This window comes from Argiope bruennichi, chromosome X1 (genome assembly GCF_947563725.1).
Source record: "Argiope bruennichi chromosome X1, qqArgBrue1.1, whole genome shotgun sequence".
NCBI lineage: Eukaryota > Metazoa > Arthropoda > Arachnida > Araneae > Araneidae > Argiope > Argiope bruennichi.
Window position 1 is genome coordinate 128,872,934 of NC_079162.1, and position 19,448 is coordinate 128,892,381.

The following is a 19,448-nucleotide window of genomic DNA, read 5'->3' on the forward strand; positions in this document are numbered from 1 at the left end:
TAAAACTCAATGCAAAAGATGAAAGAAAAAATTGCTTTATTTTGAAAATCGTCAAATTCAAAACAAAAACTATCGGATATTAGAACGGAGAATAAATTTAGCAATATTGAAATTATTTTCAAAAATAACCGATTAAATTTTCAGTACTGCAAAATTATAAATTCTAATGAACTCCGAATATTTTTCTGTCTCATTAAAATTATTTGAAAGAAAAACATTAAGAAAACTGCAATGAAATTATCACTGTAAGTACCTCAAAGATCAACTTGTGGGGGAGAGTGGTGAATGGATGTCAAAATTTTAAGGGGAAAAGTTCTGATTACACAAATAACTTTATTTTTTCATATATTGTACAGCGTGAAAAAAGAAGTCCCCAGATATATGAAATACAACACTAAAATAAAGCACTTAGAAAGCAGGACTTTTAACGAATGCATATATATATATATATATATATATATTTGTTCTACATCAAAGTTATAAAAGTCGTAATCAGTAAAAAATGTACTTAATTACAAGAGAAAAATTAAAAATGAAACAATAGCGATGAAACTAGTGTAATTAAAGAAAAACATCGCAGATCAGATCCAAGCAATATCCAGAAAATCAAAATAATCATATACTTATTAAATAATAATTTTATTTATTTTGTGTGTGTATATGCACTATTTCAAATTCTGTTTAAAATAGTTTCTACAAATTTTTCAAATCACGCTTAAAAGTTACTCAATATAGTACAAAAACAATATACTCCATTAATCTACATAAAGGCAATCACAATATCTCATTCATAAAAATAACTGTCCTCTTTTATATATTACATTAAACAGCTATGCATGCTTTATAATTCAATAACAAGAAACTAGCTAACTTAACATATTTCAACAGAAAGAAATTATTGAAACCTATAATATAAAAATTTGTATTTCAGACACCCCCCCCCCCTTTACAATTGTATGAAACTACATGGTTTTCACAAAATAATAATACAATTTAATAAATTTTCAGTGGATATGCATTGTTTAAAAAGCAACAAATCATGAATAACTGCAATAAAAATCTATTAAAAAATATTACCAAACAGTTAATCTCCATTGTCATTTCTCAAACTTTTATTATGAAACTAATTTCCAATAAAGCTTCATCCTAATCAAAGCATATGACATTGAAACAAAGATTTGCCCCTTTCCAAAATATGTAAATGATGTAATTTTGAACAAGATCTACAGAGTTATTTTATTTTTTTAAAAAAATAAGGAAACTGAACAAACACCTGTAAAAAGTCATTATGAAGTTTAAAAGAAAGAAGGGAAGAAAAATGGAAATTTTGAATTAAAAGAAAAATTTAGAAATTCCTATAAAATTATTTACTAATAAGAATTCAATGAATAAATAAATTTAATGACAATGCTGGTAAATATGAAAAGTTTCTCTTTTTTTTGAGCAATTGTAATGTAGAGCAGATATAGCAATATCAAATTCCAAAGTAAAAAATATCCTGTTATAAGTTTGAAACACTTCCACTGAAGTCATAAATAAGCAGAAAAACTCCACCTGTAAAGCACTTTCCTGCTTATGTAAATAATATTCATTCTTTAAGATACAGATGATGTATATTAGAAATACTCTAGAGCAGAAAATTTAAAATGTTTTATTTTTTTCTGTTAGCAATAAATTAAACTTACCAATCAAACAATTATAAAATTTTGAAAAACAAAGAATTAACAAAATATTTTAAATTATGAAACATATTCAATTTATTTAAAATAACTCTGAAATGAGAAGTACACAAAACAATTAAGTCAAAAAAAAATGATGAAAAAAATGTAGATGCTTTGTGAAGACTAGCATATTACAACAGTGCATAATATTTAAAAAGATATCAATGTTACACACAAAACATTTATTACCAACTACTTAAATGACATTTTAAAGACCATATCTCCATAATACATCTTTGATTGTTCTCTTTTCACATATCCAAAATAATAAAACAAATTACAAAATTTATCAATGATTGGTTCATGTACAACTGTTCTTCTGAATATTAGAAATTTCAGGGTGTGAAGAGGTATGTATAACAAACAAATTAATCATATATTAAGATAAATATTACATTGGCATACATACAATGTCCATTTGTTTACCAAAATGGAATGATTTAATAAACTTTGCTCCAATTTTCTGAAAAGTCCATAGGCATCCTATGTTGGACGTTAGAGAAAATTGAATATTCTATGCCATTCAGTACCTATTGGTCCATAGAATTCATTATAGAACAATGCAGAATTCATTCACAACAATAGGATTCATATTCAAATATTTTTACTTGCTTTCAACAGGAGCTGATTGTTGAATTGTTTTTCTAGTCAGCTCACCTTTACGCCACAAAACAATTTCCTATAAGGGAGGAAAAATAAGGAAACAAATTAATATATAAATTAGTTTTGTTACCTGCTACACAAATTAATGTAACAAAAAGGGGGGGGGGGCAATGGCATTGATGAAAAAGCTAACTTCTTTACATTCAACAGGCAATAAGAATAAGAAATGCAGAAATATGTCTTTTTGTAGATGAATTAATTTGCCCCAAAATGAATTCTTAATTACATCAACAGCAGAAATAAGACAAAAGGAATAAACTAGAATTTAATGACTTGAATATTTAAAACTTACTTGCTGTTTGAAATATCTTCGATCCTCCTCATCGACTAGAACCAAATTCAAATAATACCTCACAGAAAATTTCTTGTTAATATCCTTCATTGTCGGGGTTAAATCATAACCAGCTAGAAATACACGAATTGGAATGCTTTCTCCTAGGAGACAAAAAAAAAAAAATCTGAATGTAATATATGAATCAACAAGATAACTCAATAATTTCTCATTTATAACGCTAAAAAAAATGAGATGTAAACTTTACTAGCGATTCATATAAAAACTACACAAAGGAAAAATATATCTACCTACTTAGAAACAGCTCCAAATGCATATAATAAAGGTAAAAATTAAAAATATAACCATACAACAAATTACTGTGAAGAAAAACTATCTCTATACCATAATCTAAATTGAGTAGCTACATTTTCACATTGCACTAAAAACAACTATGAAATATTTCTAAATGAATAGATTACTTATTCTATAGCACAAGGACTGCAGAATACAGAAATTATTATACTAAACTTGAACAAAATATATGCATTAGATTTTAATTTGAGAAGTTTATGCAAATAACTCATTTTAAATACAAAACCAGCAATTCTTGTAAGTTAACATTCAAGGCAAAAATTTAATAGCAGTGATTGGACGTTTTCATTCCCTTATAATGTTTGTAATAATCTCTTTTCTATTACAACAAGAGGTACTCAATAAAATTCGAGGAAAAATACTCTACCAAAATAATGATATACCATAAAAAATTGATTTAACAGTATAGAGACTTGGGAAAAAATTTAAAATATGAATTTTTCAGATTTAATTAAATTTTAAACTACTTCTAAACATTTAATTCCATTGAAACATTATATTAATTATTTAAGGTATGCGACTACGTTCTGGATAAATTTTTTGAAAAACGCGTGAAAATAGTTATTTTAAATTTTTGTATAAAAAAACGTTTGAAAAACCATCTATGAAACCAAAATATACCAGTTAAGTAAGTCGCCAAAGCATTTTAAAAATGGGAATAAAAGGGCTCGTTATCGTTTTTTTTTGGGGGGGGGGGCTGAAAAGATATAAAGCAAAAATATTTTAGTTTCGAAATTTATCAAATGATTTGCTAAAAATATTGCAAACAGCTTAAGAAATATATTATCTAGTTCCTGAACTAAAAAATAAGCAGTATTTTTTTTATCTATTCTTTAAATATTGAGGTTGGAGTGATAAAATGAAATTTTTAATTTTTATTTTCACATTGTGAAGCACTAAAAAACAACTATAAAATGTTTCTAAATGAAATTACTTATTCTCTAGTATAGGAACTGCAGAACACACAGAAATTATTATACTAAATTTGAACAAAATATATGAATTAGATTTTAATTTAAGAGGGTTTTTTTTCTTTCTTTTGTAAGAAAATTCTACCTATTCTATATTTGAGAAAATAGCATCAAAAGATGTAAAATAGGATTAAAACGTATGTCAATGAAAATATAAAAATCAGTGCAACTTCCCAAAAACCAGACTTCGAAAAAAAATTCTAATTTTTTCATAAAGAAACCTGTTCAAACATTAATATTAAATTTTAAAAAAATCCTAATTTCGCAAAAAAAATCAACTTTTCAATGTAATTACCTATCTGAAATCAGTCTCAAAGACGCTCGATAGTTCCAATACAGATATTATATATTTATATTGTTGCATTATATTCTTTCGAAAATCAAGGTCCTGTCATTCCATGAAATATTTCACTTAAGCTAGATATAAAATACTATTTTACTTTGATAGCAAATCACAAAATCTTGAATATTTGAGTTGAACAAAAAAATACACATACCTCGTACAGGGGCACCATCCATTATTTCATATTTGGCAACAGTTTCATTGTCACTATAAGAATTTGGACCAGAACCAGTAGTTTCCCGTTTTATAATTCCAATTTCCATGTGTCTGATCTTTATTCGCACAAGAAGGAAGTATATTTTCCCCACAATCACATCTTTTAGATGGTATCTGGAATATTTGTCAAAATTCAATAATGTTTGCACATAAATGAGAACACAAGCAACCACTAATGTGGCGCAAAATTTTAAAATACAAAATCTTATGTAATCTCTTTATAACAGTAACCTTTTTAATACAATACAGTAAAAATGGACACACACTTTCCTAATATACACAGTTATAACAAACAAATGATATTCAATGCATTTTTTTTTTTTTTTTGCAATACATCACAAAAAACAATTTATCTGAGCAATTTAAAAAATAGCCAAGTAATATTTTGAGCCTTCATATTATTTAATGCCAATTTGTAAAACTGTCTATTCATGACATATGAAATATTAACAAAAAAATATTAATTCAGCATATTCAAAATAAATGAAAAGCATACTTTGATTTGTTATATTCAAATTCAATATGAAGACAATCTTCAATCCCTACTTCCATTTTGATAGGCGAATTGATCTCTGGATAGGAAGATAAACTGTGAACTATAATTTCCATTTCTTTAACAATGTCAGAAAGTCTTCGAACTATTGTCACACGAAGAAAATACCTATAAAAAATGTGTTTTTTTTTCTTCAAATCAAATAAATTTTTCATATCAGAAAAAAACAGAAGCTTACATTTAAAAAAATTTTACCACTTACCTTAATCTCACATTTGCTCCTGTATATGACTCATAAGGCTTTTCCACATTGACAAATTCAAAGGCATACGTAATATTCTGGCAAAGTTCTCCAGGTCTGGCCAAATCCTTCACTAAAGAAGTGAATTCATGGTGGTTTCCTTTATCATAATAAAGCTCTAAAATTAAAATAAATAAAAACATTTAATGTAGATAAGGATATTGTCAAATAAAATATATTAAATGAGTTGTATGACTCAAATGTTTAAGCTTGAAACACAAATGCATATGGTGCTCATAAATGTCTAACACTATCCCTTTCATATCCATTAAAACAATTTTCAAAAATTACCAATTTGACCCAGAAATTCAACTTTGATTCCCTGATGCTCCAATTTGGTACCAGGTTTCTTCAATGTGACATTCACCTAGAAAATTAAAACAAGCAAATTTAAAACATAAATCATGATTCTAAATACTGTGAATGATCAATATTTAAATAGAAATATATGTCTACCTGACACAAGAACTCTTTGAAATGGTGAATAGTAATGACAAGGAATTTACCATGTTATTTTCATAAGCGATTATATACATAGAAATTTAATTACAAAAGAATTATGCAAAATTTTGACCTGTTTTTTGCCGAAAACTTCTAAAATTATTGCATGAAAATTATTTATGTACCACCTTAAAAAAATTGCTTTCAATAACATTAGTTTTAGAAATAAATACGTTTATGTAAAATATTTTTAAAATTTTTTTTTAAATGATATTGTGTAAGATCTTTAAAGGTTATAGAGCTTCATTTTTATCAAAGGAGAAAAATCAAATAGAGAAGGTGGCAATCTATCCTTCACTTCTAGTATAGGTTAATTTCAAAGCAAACATTTGCTTTGCCTCACTTTTCTTTTTAACCTGATAAGGGGGGAGGGGGTCACATCTGCAAGTTCCAATTTTAGAGTCGCAAAGAAAGGGCACAGGTTGGAAAATTCAGTTTGGGATGACATTCGGTATAATGGCAATATACATTTAGGATGTTCATTCATTACAATGTTAAAGTGGAATAATCAGCTAGTTAAGAGCATATAAATTTCAGAATAGCTTCTATACTGGTAATTTATAACCGTCGCTGAGCGTCCTGACGGCGCACTCATTAAAGCATTAACTTCGAGTCCCGAAATTGCGATTCAGTCCAGGGTTTGTTTTTCTTTTAATTTCCTTTCAAAATTTCAAATTAATATTCTACGAATAGTTTTAATTACTATACTTTTAAGCAAATATAAATTTAAATAATTTTTTTATGCAGATATAAATGCTGAATCTCCTAATTCTTGAATTATAATTTAATTTTTATAAGAAAAATAATAAATTTTGATGCGATTTTTAAATATATATGAAAATTATTGAAGCTGAATTAACAACTTGGATATATCAACTTATTACTAATTTTAATATTACTTCATATCTTACAAATTTTGATAACGCTTATTTTAATATACATCACAATTTTCAACTTAATATGTTACTAATTTTTAATGCAAAATTACGTTCATTTGTATATTACTTGAATTATAACTAAATTTTTAAACTTTTAAATATTTAAAAATATATCTTTAATGCTGATAATCAATTTAAATAATTATTATAATCTTAAAATTTCAAAAGTGTTATTTTTTTATTTTAATAAAGTCAAAATTGTTTGTTCCATCTGAGCAAAATTATATTTATAACGGAGCAGCTGACAATTTATTAAATATCTGAGCACACGTTTCCCATATTAAAATAAGAGTGTTAAATTATTGAATGCATAAATAAATGGTCCAAAATTTTTAGTAGCATGATACGGTATGTGTGGTACCCTATCCAACTTTATGATGAAAGAAATATATTTGAATGTAAACGAAACTTGTTTGCAAACAGATCTATTTAACAGATAATGAAAGATATTAAAATGTATTTCCAATGGTTCTACGATGATTGCCATTCAGTTCTATGTCATTGAAAATTTGTCATTGTCATTTAATTTTTAGAAATACCGAGTAATTTTATACTATGTCAGTAATGATAATTATTTATTACCACTTATGTTAAATCTGTAGTTATTTTTCTGTTTAAAAATTAAATTTTAATTCAAGTATTAAATTAATGTTTATTTTTGATTAAAAAAGAGTAACATATTGAAGCTATCGGCAAGTTGTCAGTTAAAACATTTTTTTATATATATTTTAAAAAACGCATCTATATTCATTGTTATTTTCTTTTTAAGAATTAAATTATAATTCAAGTATTAAGAGGAAAACATTTTTTCAAACAAAAGTGACAAACATCAGTTTATCAATAGTTTCAATTAATACTTTAAATAATTATGAGCATTTTTAAAAACATATCTAAATTTATAACAATTTTTCGTTCAAAAATTAAATTTAAGAATTAAGGGAATAAACGTCTATTTTTGCATAGTAACGAAAAGCATTAAAATTATTTGCAAATTGTCAATTTGAAATATTTTTGCAAAGAAATGAAAAGAGAAAGCAAATACAGGTTCAAACCCTGGTTTCATGGACACAAAGCTAATGCTCCATCGAATTTGCCGTCAGTAGGTTCAGCATCAGCCACAAATTATTAGTATATAAACTATGTTCGAAGTTTGAGTGGCTAATTGGCTATTGCACTTTAAAATTTTAATGAATGAATATCCTAAAAGTATAACTGCCATCATACATACTGGAGAGGAAATGATACAGTAGTACATACAATTTACATATTTCTTCACATATCTAACAATGATCATTAATGTGCACCGTCAAGTGAGGATGGAATAAATATCAACAATGGAATAAACAGAATTTTTGAGAAAGAGTTTAGAGTTCATAACTTGAAAATTTTCTTGATATTTCCAAAAACAAATGAAATGCAAATAAAATAAAGCTTTATCAAAATATGTGAATAAAGAAGACAATACGTTTCAAAAGGGTGTCATTTTTTTGTCAATACAAATGTTTAGTAGCTCTTTTACTGTGGTTTAAAACCAGTGCTAAGAGTACCATGACTCTTGCGAACTGTTTGAAGAACAGGAATTGTCTACAAATCAGGGTGAAAGGGACATGGGCAATATGCTTAGCCCTAGCATTCTCCTAAAGAGAGACAATACATCAGGCAAATCGTAATAATTATTGCATAAGAGAAGTGATACAGATAAAACTGGTCATTCATAATCCCCCCCCTTGGCCAATACTAAAGATTACATCAGGTATAAATCAGCCTTCCAAGAGGAATTAATTTTAAACAAGTTGATCTTTAGAAAGAGGAAAATATATCAATATTATATAAAGTAATTTATTTCTTCCTTAACAATTTTTATTCAAGATTTAATGAAATAGAATTTCCACTTTTTGTCAAGATTTGTTTGCCCAAGTTACAATGAGAGCAGTGCACTGACCAGGAAGGCAAAAAGTAGAAAAAGTGCAAGAAAATATTCCGAGTTTCTACACAAGTTTTAAGAATAAATGCACTTTGCATAATAAGTTTTATTTAAGATATTCAAGATTTTTCTTAAAGCAAACAGTCCCTGAATAGTTTATTTTAGTTACAATTACAAAAAAAGTACTTACTTTGCCAGATACAGATTCCCCATCATAATAAACATAATGCCTTTCTTTCTTCCCTTCCTCCGTCTTGATATCTGCCATTTTTCGAGAATCTGCTCCATCGAGGATAATATCAATGTCTGCACTTTGTCCAAAACCAAAAAGACTCTGTCAAAAATAACTAAAATGAGCATCTGAGGATTTTAAAGTACAAATTTCATAACACTACATGCAGGGGGGAAGGAGTCACTAGCAGAACACAATGCATAATATTTTGCTTTGAAGAGCATGAATTTAGATTTCCAACTGAATTTAAAGGAAATTAAAAATAAATCTCATGTTGATTAACATAGCAAATTATGATCAAACACCTAACCAATAACCATTCCACAGGAATAACTGAAAGTAAGAAACTGAAAAGGATTTCCCAAAGTGAAATGAATTACACAACAAAATGCTATTTTGTCCCATCCTTTAATCAAAATTAAAGATCCAATAATTTATTTCATTTTTAATAATTTGTTACTGATAATACCAGATCTGCAGAATGATATAAAAAAGGATTTTCATTTGAACAGAGGATGAAATATATCAAATGAAATTTCATTTCAATCAGAGGATAGAAATATATTTGAACTATATCAAATAACAGTACAATTATTTTCATTAAAAACAAGCAAACAGATTACAGAATAGGCAAAATAAATAAACTATACACTATCACTCTAATTTCAATGAAAATCCCCAACAGGCTACAGAAATTGTATATAATTCAGCCTCATATGAGCGATATAATTTAAAATTTTTTTTTTGATATAAATTAAATGATGCAATAGTCGAGTCAAAATAAATCTGTTGAGTATTTCAAATCTTTTTCAAGAAAAATATAAAGTTATTAACATCCAAGTTTCAGAATTGAAATTTGCAGCCTCGTAATTACGTCATCAGCAAATGTAAATCAAACAATTTTCATATTGAATTCATTATTTGATAACGTAAATAAACTGTATTTACAATCATCCTAATAGGATTTTTCACATAAACAAATTGACAAATTTATATCTAGAAAAACTTCTGTGTCGTGTATGTAATCTAACAAATACATACAGGAAAAAAATTTCATTGTAGCAATTCTCAGCATTAAAATAAATAACCTAAATATATTAAATTCAATCTGCATTGAAATTAATACAATATATCCTATCCTAAAAGCCTACTTGCATTAGTTTACATAATTTACATTCCTACCAAATCTCAAGTTTGCTGCCTTAAAAAAAAATTGTTAAGAAGTTTACACTAATGGACAAGATTGCTGATCAGTTAGCTACACAAGCTACTTATTATAACACCAAAACCAATCTCTCTAATCCTTGTCTTCAGAAATATCTCCATAACTTTTTGCTTGAAACTAGGCAGGATAGATTGAATTGGTTTGAATACAGGATATTAAGAGTTTTTTTATTCATATACTGTATTGATATTAACAGATTTCAACTGAAAATTTAATCAGATCATCACAAGGATGGCCTTATGAGACCTATCTACAAAGGTTCAGCTTATGATCTCACAATCCCTGCATCCATTAAGACAAAAAGGATCAGGATCATTACATAACTTCTTTTTCTGTGACAAAATTCACGTTTCAAAAGCATTGCATAAGAAACTTGTCAACTGAGAGCTAAAATATTATTGAACATACAAGATTTGGGATACATATTATAAAGATTCTATAAGAATGCAAGATATCAAAATTGACTAATAAAGACTTTATTTATCAATATTAAACATTCAATTCATTATAGACTTACTTATTCAATATATTTTATGTGTTAACTCCCCTTTTATTCCCCTACTCACATCCTAGATACTTCATTACAGCAAAAGGGTGTTGAACCATTAAATATTATCAGGTTGTTCCCCTTTTGGAGGTCTCGTAAAAATAATTATGGGGCTCTATCAGTAAAGAGCATGGGCATTTTTTTTTAAATTAATAAAAAAAATAAAAAGACAAGACAGTTTCAATTTGCAGAAGTAATAGGAAGCATACAATTATTATAGAATCTTGTATTTTCTATTCCATATTCTTTCACATGGGTAACTGATCTTAGCCTTAATTTGACTATATATACAGCATTTACAAGAGTAGTAAATTTTCAAAAGCACTTTTTTTTTTTTTTTTTTTTTAGAATTTTATTACTTACAGGATAGTTCAAGATTAATTTTATCATTCACTATCAGAGCTATATTACTGAAATGACTAAAATATACTTTCATAATAATATATCTCAATTGTAATTTTCTCCAAAGTTCATTAATTTCTTGACTCAAGTTAATTCTTTTGTCTAACTGATGACATAAAATTCATTCTTTTCATATATAGCACAGTAATTTTGTTCAAAAATTATACTTGATACAATTATAATACAAATCACCAATAGGACAAAAAGAATGCCTAATGCCTAAACATAAAAATATTTATTTCCAGAGGGAAACACGATTATAGTTCAGACTACTAAATTATTTAAAATTTTAGGCTTATGAATACAATATATTGTTGAAAAATACATGACAAGATCTTAATATCAGGACAAGTTCTTTGAATTTTCAATAATTTCATGTACATATGATTGTATATTTTTAAAAACATTAAGGATTAGGGAAAATATTCAAATAGTCTAAAATTAAAAAATGATAAATGCTATTAAATGAAATGAAAACTTTCAGATATACAAGCCAACTTTGGTGACCAGTTCGGCTGTTAAATATTAATGTAGAAAGAATATATTTCTTTCATTTTGCTTTATTTTTTATAAGATTGAAAAACAGGAATTTAACTGAATATATCAAAACAAATTATAATGAGTGCAAACTCAAAACTGTATATATACTAAGAAATAAAAATGAAGTTAAAATCCTACTTTGGAATTAATAATTAAAGAAAATATATTTTAAGTCTTAACAATGGCAAAATCACATGAATGAATATTTTGATGAATGTTTGAATTAAATCATTAAAAAGTGCTACCAACTGTATAATATATTTAGATGAAAATATCATTAATAATATAATTATTAGAGTTTTATGATAGTGCAGAAACCATTTTTAAGAAATAATAGTTTTGGAAGATATATCAATTTATATAGATATATCATCGAAATTACTGATATGTCAAAGATTAAACCTATTTTTATGCTAAATTAAAACTTTTATTCAACTTTAATTTCTTTTCCATCTTTTTTCCTAAGTGAATTTTGGTGAACCTTATTTAGAGTATTTCTAATAATATTTTGCAGCTTCATCATTTAGCAAACATTTAATATGTGTAGCAGGAAAAACATTAGATGATGCAGTTTGAAGCATTCATATAATGATTAATTTATATTTGATTGTTGCCATTCGAAACTATGCAATAAGAGTAATTTCTTGGCCATGTACTTTAGCATTTTACATACAAAAATTAGGGAAGTAAAAAGAAATTATACATATGTATAAAACAGAGCAATCACAATTGACCTAAATATTTTAATGGCAACAAACGTTATAAAATTAGCTTCCCAAAATACCAAAAACCTATAACTTCCTTTTACAATCCAATTTTAAATATTAATTGTTAAATTGTTTTTCAAATCTCTTAAAATTATTAGCTATTATCTAATAACTTCAAGGTTTTTAAAACAGTATTATAAACTATACTTCTTGAAATACAATCAAATCTTAGTTACAAGAATATTTTACCAAGTTTTATAACAATACACAAATAATATGAATTACCTGCTTTGGAACTAAAGCTAAAAGCAGGAGTTAGTTTGGTCATTTAGGAGGTTAATTTTTAAAGGTAGCAATGGTTGATTTACAATTCTACTAAATTAACTTAATCGAAAAAATTAATCTTCAGAAAATAATATAAATTCTTTGAGGTATAGAAATCAATGCTTGTTTCATAAATATAATCAAGTCTTTAAAAAATGCACGTTCTTAAGAGAAGCGAGTGAAAATAGCTACAAGGAAAAAGCAAAATACACTATTCACAAAATGATATTCTCCCGATTACAGCACAGAACTGTCTAATGAACTACTTGGTAGACTATGTATGGACTTTCCAATTTATTTGGAATCAAATTTAATAAAGCCACAATGTTGAAATTAAAGGGAATATGCATTTAACAGATTTAATATGAGAATAGACAACTGCGATTCCCAAAACATTTTTCTGTTTTTGACACCCTTGCTAAATGCATATTTTCCCTAAGATATTTTAAATAAAACAACAAAAAGTTATTTTTACAAATAATAATTTTTTTTATATAAGTAAGGTAAAAATAAATCACTTTCGATATTTACTCGCTACATTTTAATAAATAGCAAATATATGAATGAGCTTGTTTATTATTACACATATCCTCACACTGCAGAATTAAATTGAGCACTGCAGATGGTGAAAACCACTTAACAGTTTATACAAACTATGTCTGATACTGCAATTCATTAAAATGAATTAAAAATATAAAATTGTGAAAATATATCATTTACTAGCATGTAACAAAAGACGTCCTAGGATGTCAAAGTTACATTTTGATAATCACTAGCCTAAATCATTACAACTTTTGAAATAAAGATTGATGGGCAAATTGATGCTCTGGAATAACAAGAAACTCTAGATATTGCAAAATACACTACCGTTTTGATTTTTTTAAAATTCAGAACCGTTTACATTAAGGACTGCAACCTGACATTTATTTTCAAAAGATAGTTATAAATTCTAGAACTTGGTTTAGCTACATTAAGGACTGCAACCTGACATTTATTTTCAAAAGATAGTTATAAATTCTAGAACTTGGTTTAGCTATGTTGCACCCTTAAAGAAAAGGCAACTCCTACAAAGAAACCACAGCATTTAAGTAAAAAGTATGAATAATCTTTCAATTCAAATTTCCTTAAATCTACGAGACTTAAAATTTATTTGGCCTCCAATTATTTACACAAATCCATATAAGATCAAATATAGCAAGAATTTAATGACTCATCATGGTCAAATTAATTAACATTATAAATCTGGCCCAAAAAAAGAAAATAAATAAGCTTTCCTATCATATGAAAAAGTCTTAAAACAAGTCCTGCCTTTCTGTCAACTATGATCATTTATCAAATTTCCCTGTAATGTTTTAGAAAAAAAAAAAAAAAAAAGCTTCAAAAATGTTTTGTTGAAATTAAGGACAAGTTTAAAAAATAATTTCCACCATTCATAAAATATACTTTGATATTTTCTCCTTGTTCTGCAAGTTTGTAGAAATTTCTATGTAAACTACAGAACATCTTCTCCAATGGATTTTTACTGATATTTGATTGAAATACATTTATGGTTGGAAAGATTACAGACTGTAAAAATCTAGAATGACAGACCAAACTACGTTAGCTTGCTTAAAATCAAGGATTGTTTACTAAGAATTGAACCATTCATTAAATACTATTAATCTAATAGCCACACTTTCCATGCTTTATTATGGGGGCTGCTTATACTGAATTTAAGAGAAGACAGAAAAGCAAGAATCAGCAAGTGAGAAGATATGTTAAACATTTCAAAATTTAATTAAGAAAATTAGCTTTAAAAGATTCAGACATTTAGTACTAGTGATAACAAAAGTCAAATTAAAGAAAATATATTTCAAAGAAACATAGGATTCAATCTGTATAAATTTCAGAATGGTGTTTTATTTTCCATAAATAATATAGGTTGATGAGCAATTTCATTCTTAAAAAAATTCATTCTCAAAAAACTTGCTGATCATCTATATTTAAAAATATTCTGCCTTTAATCTCAAACAGAAAAACTTTCAAGAAAACTCATTTTTCTTTATTCAAGCACCTATCTAGTTGCCCACAACCCTAGCCACTTCAAAGTCTCTTGAATCCAATTTCAATTCATGAAGAAAGTGTCTATGAATCTTAATTTGTTTAAATAAATTATTTGTATGAATGAAAAATCAATACCTATCGTTAAAACTCATTTGTAGTTAAATTATTCAAAAACCAAACAAATATTAAATAAAAGTATTTTTCATAACAACATCAGCTAAAGCAATCAACCAATGTGTTTTGCTATAACCATTCCAGTTTTAAATGCAGGAATAATTCTTAATTTCTTCTCTAGTAAGACTTATTCTTCTAGAATCCAAGTTTTAATACTTGCACATAATATTTGACTTTCCAAAGAAGCTCGTGAAAAATTTCAGTTTTTTTATATGCATATCTAAAAAAAACATATCTTCTTAATCTTCCCAGATTTAAATGCTTTAGAACTGCTTTCTGTTTTTTATACATCAATAATAGTGCAAAAAAAGAGTTCAAAAGCATTGAATTATATATTATAACATAGGAAGAAAGCAATTCACTTTGCAGCAAAATTATTTAAACCTATTAACAAACATTATACCCAAATAGCTATTTTAAAAATTAAAAATCCAGAAAATTTTTTAAAAGAAAAAAATTAAACAATTTCATTCTAACTAGCTGAATTAAAAAGAGAATCTTCCCATAGATATGTCATTTAAAAATAGAATTCAAAAAATATATTCATGAATCTATCAATCTTCCAAGAACAGAGAGCATGAAATACATAAAATGATTTATTCTAATTTGTAAAATTTTTATTTAAGAAAAGAACAATTCATAAACTGAACTTTTGACTTATAATTCCTTTTATTACACATTTTTACATAAATAACTTACAATGTCTTAATAGCCATAGGAATAGCTATCATAAAGGATTTTTAAACACCAATATATCATAATTTAAACTATCCATAATGGGTAGCATACAAGCTAAAGTTAGAAAAGTACCTGACCATAGCAGAAGATGTTCAAGGTAGAAGGTGCACGTAAACAGGAAGGATATGCATTAAAATTTTGAAATTACAGTACACTCCCGATTATCCACGGAATTGGGTGACGCAGCTGCCGCGGATAACAAAAATCACGGATAATCCGAAAAAAGACGGGTATAGCAAAAGAGAAAACAGTCATTCCAACTTTGAAAAATCGTTTTATGTACAATAAAATGTAAAATAAACAGCAGGAAATGTTTAACTAACGCTTAAAATTTCAGTATATCACTCAAAACTAACCTAAAATGCATTTTGTTAATGAAAACAGGAAAGTGCTTTGTACTTACGAGAGGCATCAAGGATACACAGAAAAATTAATACATATATACTAATACTGTACTAATTAATACTGTAATGTATTATGTAATTACAAAAGCATAACTGTAAAACCACACCTTTTTGAAGAAATTAGTCATTTGTGTTTACTTTTTGCTTTGGAAGCATTTTCTCTTTGCTTGGAAGAAGAAAAAAAAAACCTTAGTGCGGCAGGCGCGGATAATCCACTCCGCGGATAATCGGGAGTCTACTGTATGATTATATAGTTCATCCTGTTTTAAGTAATTTTTTTTTTTTTTTTTTTTTTGAAATTGCGATTATATAGTTCATTATGTTTTAAGTAATCATAAATTTTTATCTTTAAGAAAATGATTTTATCTGAACAAATAATATAAGAAATATATCATATTTGTAATTTTTCTAACAATAGTAACACTTTTTAAACACATGAAATGTAAGGAGAGAAAAATTAGAAAATTAATGCATTATAATCTAAAAAATGTGTATACTTCAAAAGCATGTATTATATAAAATAAAGAATAATATTTAACATTAATACAAGATTGAATAAATATTTCTGAAATTTATTTATCTTCACAAGAGATTTCCTGTTTCATAGTAAAACAGGAGAATTAATAAATCTACTGGAAATGATTCCTAATATCATCAAGATTTCACATTTAAGAGCTAAAATTTCTTCGGCAACAAGCATTATATAAATCAGCAGTCTAGAAATTTTTAATAAAACCCATAGTAACAATGGAGAATCTACAGCAGTTGGCATGTACGGGACAGTATAAATTGTGTATCACAAGAATTTTTAACCTTACCTAACAATTATAATAATTGATTTTACTTCCTCATCCTTTACAGAACTAATTAAATTCAGTATTAATCACTTACTTCAGTATTAATCACTTATTCAATCAATCAATTTCTGATTATTAGCTTCATTTTATTTTAGAAAAAAATCAAATATAATAACTTTATAGGTAATTATTGGAAATCCTAGACCTGATTAAATGAAAAGACTTTTTTTTATTGAAATTCCTGTAAACAGATGATTGAGTTACCTGCCAGTCAATAATCAACAGGTTATATTAACTTTCAAATTAATTCCTTTTATAATATTACTGAAGGAAATAATAATCTAAATTAATCAATAAAATATTAGTCTTAAAATAAACTTGGGAAAATATACAAAAATCAAATGTATCTAAACAACAAATATAATTATAATTAAACTTTATATAAAATTTCATAATTGCTTCATAACTACAAATGTATATTTGTTCAACTAATCTTTAATTAGATCCAAAAAGATTGCATGCTTTGTTTAGCATTTTATTTCCTGATAAGGAATAAGAAACCCCATTACAAAACTAAAAGCAGTTTTACTTCAGATTAATATAATTACTGTATATGTTAATAGCAGATGTATGATCATATTCATTGAAACGAAAATAAATTATGCATTTTTGAAAACTCACTATGCATAAAATTGCCATTTTAATTAATTAGAATTTACCGATATCATTGAATAAACAGAATTTTCTCATCAATAAATTGTAAATACTACTCGGAAGGGCAAAAAAAGTAAATTAATCAACACCAAACTCAAAATAAACAATGCTAACAAAAAATTAATTAAAACTGTAAAAAAAATCATAACTTTTGAACACAGCTTTTATAAGAATATCAAATGTTTGGGAAAATATATATAAAACGAAAACAACACAAACAAGGAAAGATTTCCCGTTAATTGTTTATTTTTTTTTTTTCAAGAAAGGGCGAACAATCTTATTTAACAGTGAAACATTTCATTACTTGAAATATTAATCTACACAATATCACTTTTGGTAATTATTAGGAATCTTCCATGTAGAATACCGTAGCTAAATGCAAAGGATGGAAGAAAACTTTATCATACTAATCGGGCTAACTTCGATATTAAAAAAAAAACAGAAATCTATATAATAATGCGACAATTGGACATAAAGGTGATAAAACATGTGAAGAAATTAATGACATACCATGGTTGCAAAGAAAATAAACACTATTTGTCAAAAGTAGGCGTATCGTGAATTATAGTTCAGAATAAGCAATATGTAACACTTTTAGTGTAAACTCATAATGGAGATCAAGTCTCTAAGATTCACAATGGAACTTGAATAGCATTTTAAATCCCTTAAAACACACCAGATTTTATATAAATGATCTCCTTTTAAGTTTTGAAGTCCTTTCCAAATTTCGGCAGATATTGCTGTAACAGATGAATTATGAAGACCTGACTGATATAGTTTACATTTTTTTGCCAGATGCTACATTCTTATCTTGCAAAACAGTGGCTGCTCCAAAAGTATGTGTTAGTCCAGAAAGTAAAGTTTCAATTCTATTATTCTGGAGCTATGTTAAATAATATATACAATAGAGTTTAAATCCATGCTAATTCTCATGGAAGTATATGCGTTTTCATTAATAATTCAAAAAATTCAATAAAAGAAAAAAATACAAGACTACGCATCAAAATATGATAGGTTGTTGAATTAATGTCGCACTTTATTCAGCGGAACTTCATTATCGAATCAAAGGAAAACACTATCTGGCATAATTTTTATGCAATTCAGTACGAAAACAATATGATTCTAATTAATGTTTCAGTAAGACCCCACTATATTACTGATGTAATCCATTCCAATATATGAAGATGCACCATTGGATATTTTCAGATTCTTTAGTGAGTGAATACTAAATAAGTATTATGACTTCAGTAGCAGCACAATTTTATAAAATATTTTCAGCAAGATGGAATAATGTTATTAAGAAATAGAAAAACGCAGAATGATGCATCAATAATATTGTGCAACATTTGGCAATATTCAGAGGGAACCAAAAATTTAAAAAGTACTTTTGCTAAAGCTAAATGGTGGCCCAAAATTAATAATTCTTGCTTAATAATTCATTCTATTTCAGATTTTATTTCAATAATATTGTATAAATAATATTGTATATGCTATGAGAGCAAAAGTGAGCAAAATATTTCGAAAACTATATAATAAATTCTGTTCCGATAAACCTTAGAAGAGTATTTTTATATGCTTTTCCTGAAGTGACAAGACATCGATTTTTAACGGGGTAGATTCACGCTCACCAAACGACCTGCGAAAAATGAAATTATGACGGTTTTACGCATTTCGGTTTTTTACTAGTCAGACTCATAATCATAGTGTGTGTCTCATAATCACAGAACTAGAGCTGATGAATATTTTACGAACTGTTATTATGTAATCAATATCAAAAAGTCAGAAATATCATTGATCAATACATTTCAAAGAGAGGGGAGATTCAAATTCCTGATATGATTTTACTGGTGATATTTCGATTACTCGTCCTGGATCACAATAGAA

At 26.6% G+C, this 19,448-nt stretch overlaps 1 protein-coding gene across 1 annotated transcript; it reads right to left on the bottom strand.

Moving 5' to 3' along the window:
• Positions 1-620: 620 nt before the first annotated feature.
• On the bottom strand, positions 621-18,357 carry LOC129958839 (vacuolar protein sorting-associated protein 26B-like). Its single transcript, XM_056071553.1, has 8 exons — positions 18,075-18,357; positions 8,908-9,051; positions 5,646-5,721; positions 5,316-5,472; positions 5,057-5,221; positions 4,499-4,674; positions 2,677-2,819; positions 621-2,400 (listed from the first exon to the last, which is right to left on the bottom strand). Exons 1-8 carry the CDS (start codon positions 18,075-18,077, stop codon positions 2,326-2,328), a joined length of 939 nt encoding a protein of 312 aa, XP_055927528.1. The 5' UTR covers positions 18,078-18,357; the 3' UTR covers positions 621-2,325.
• Between the last annotated feature and the right edge of the window lie 1,091 nt (positions 18,358-19,448).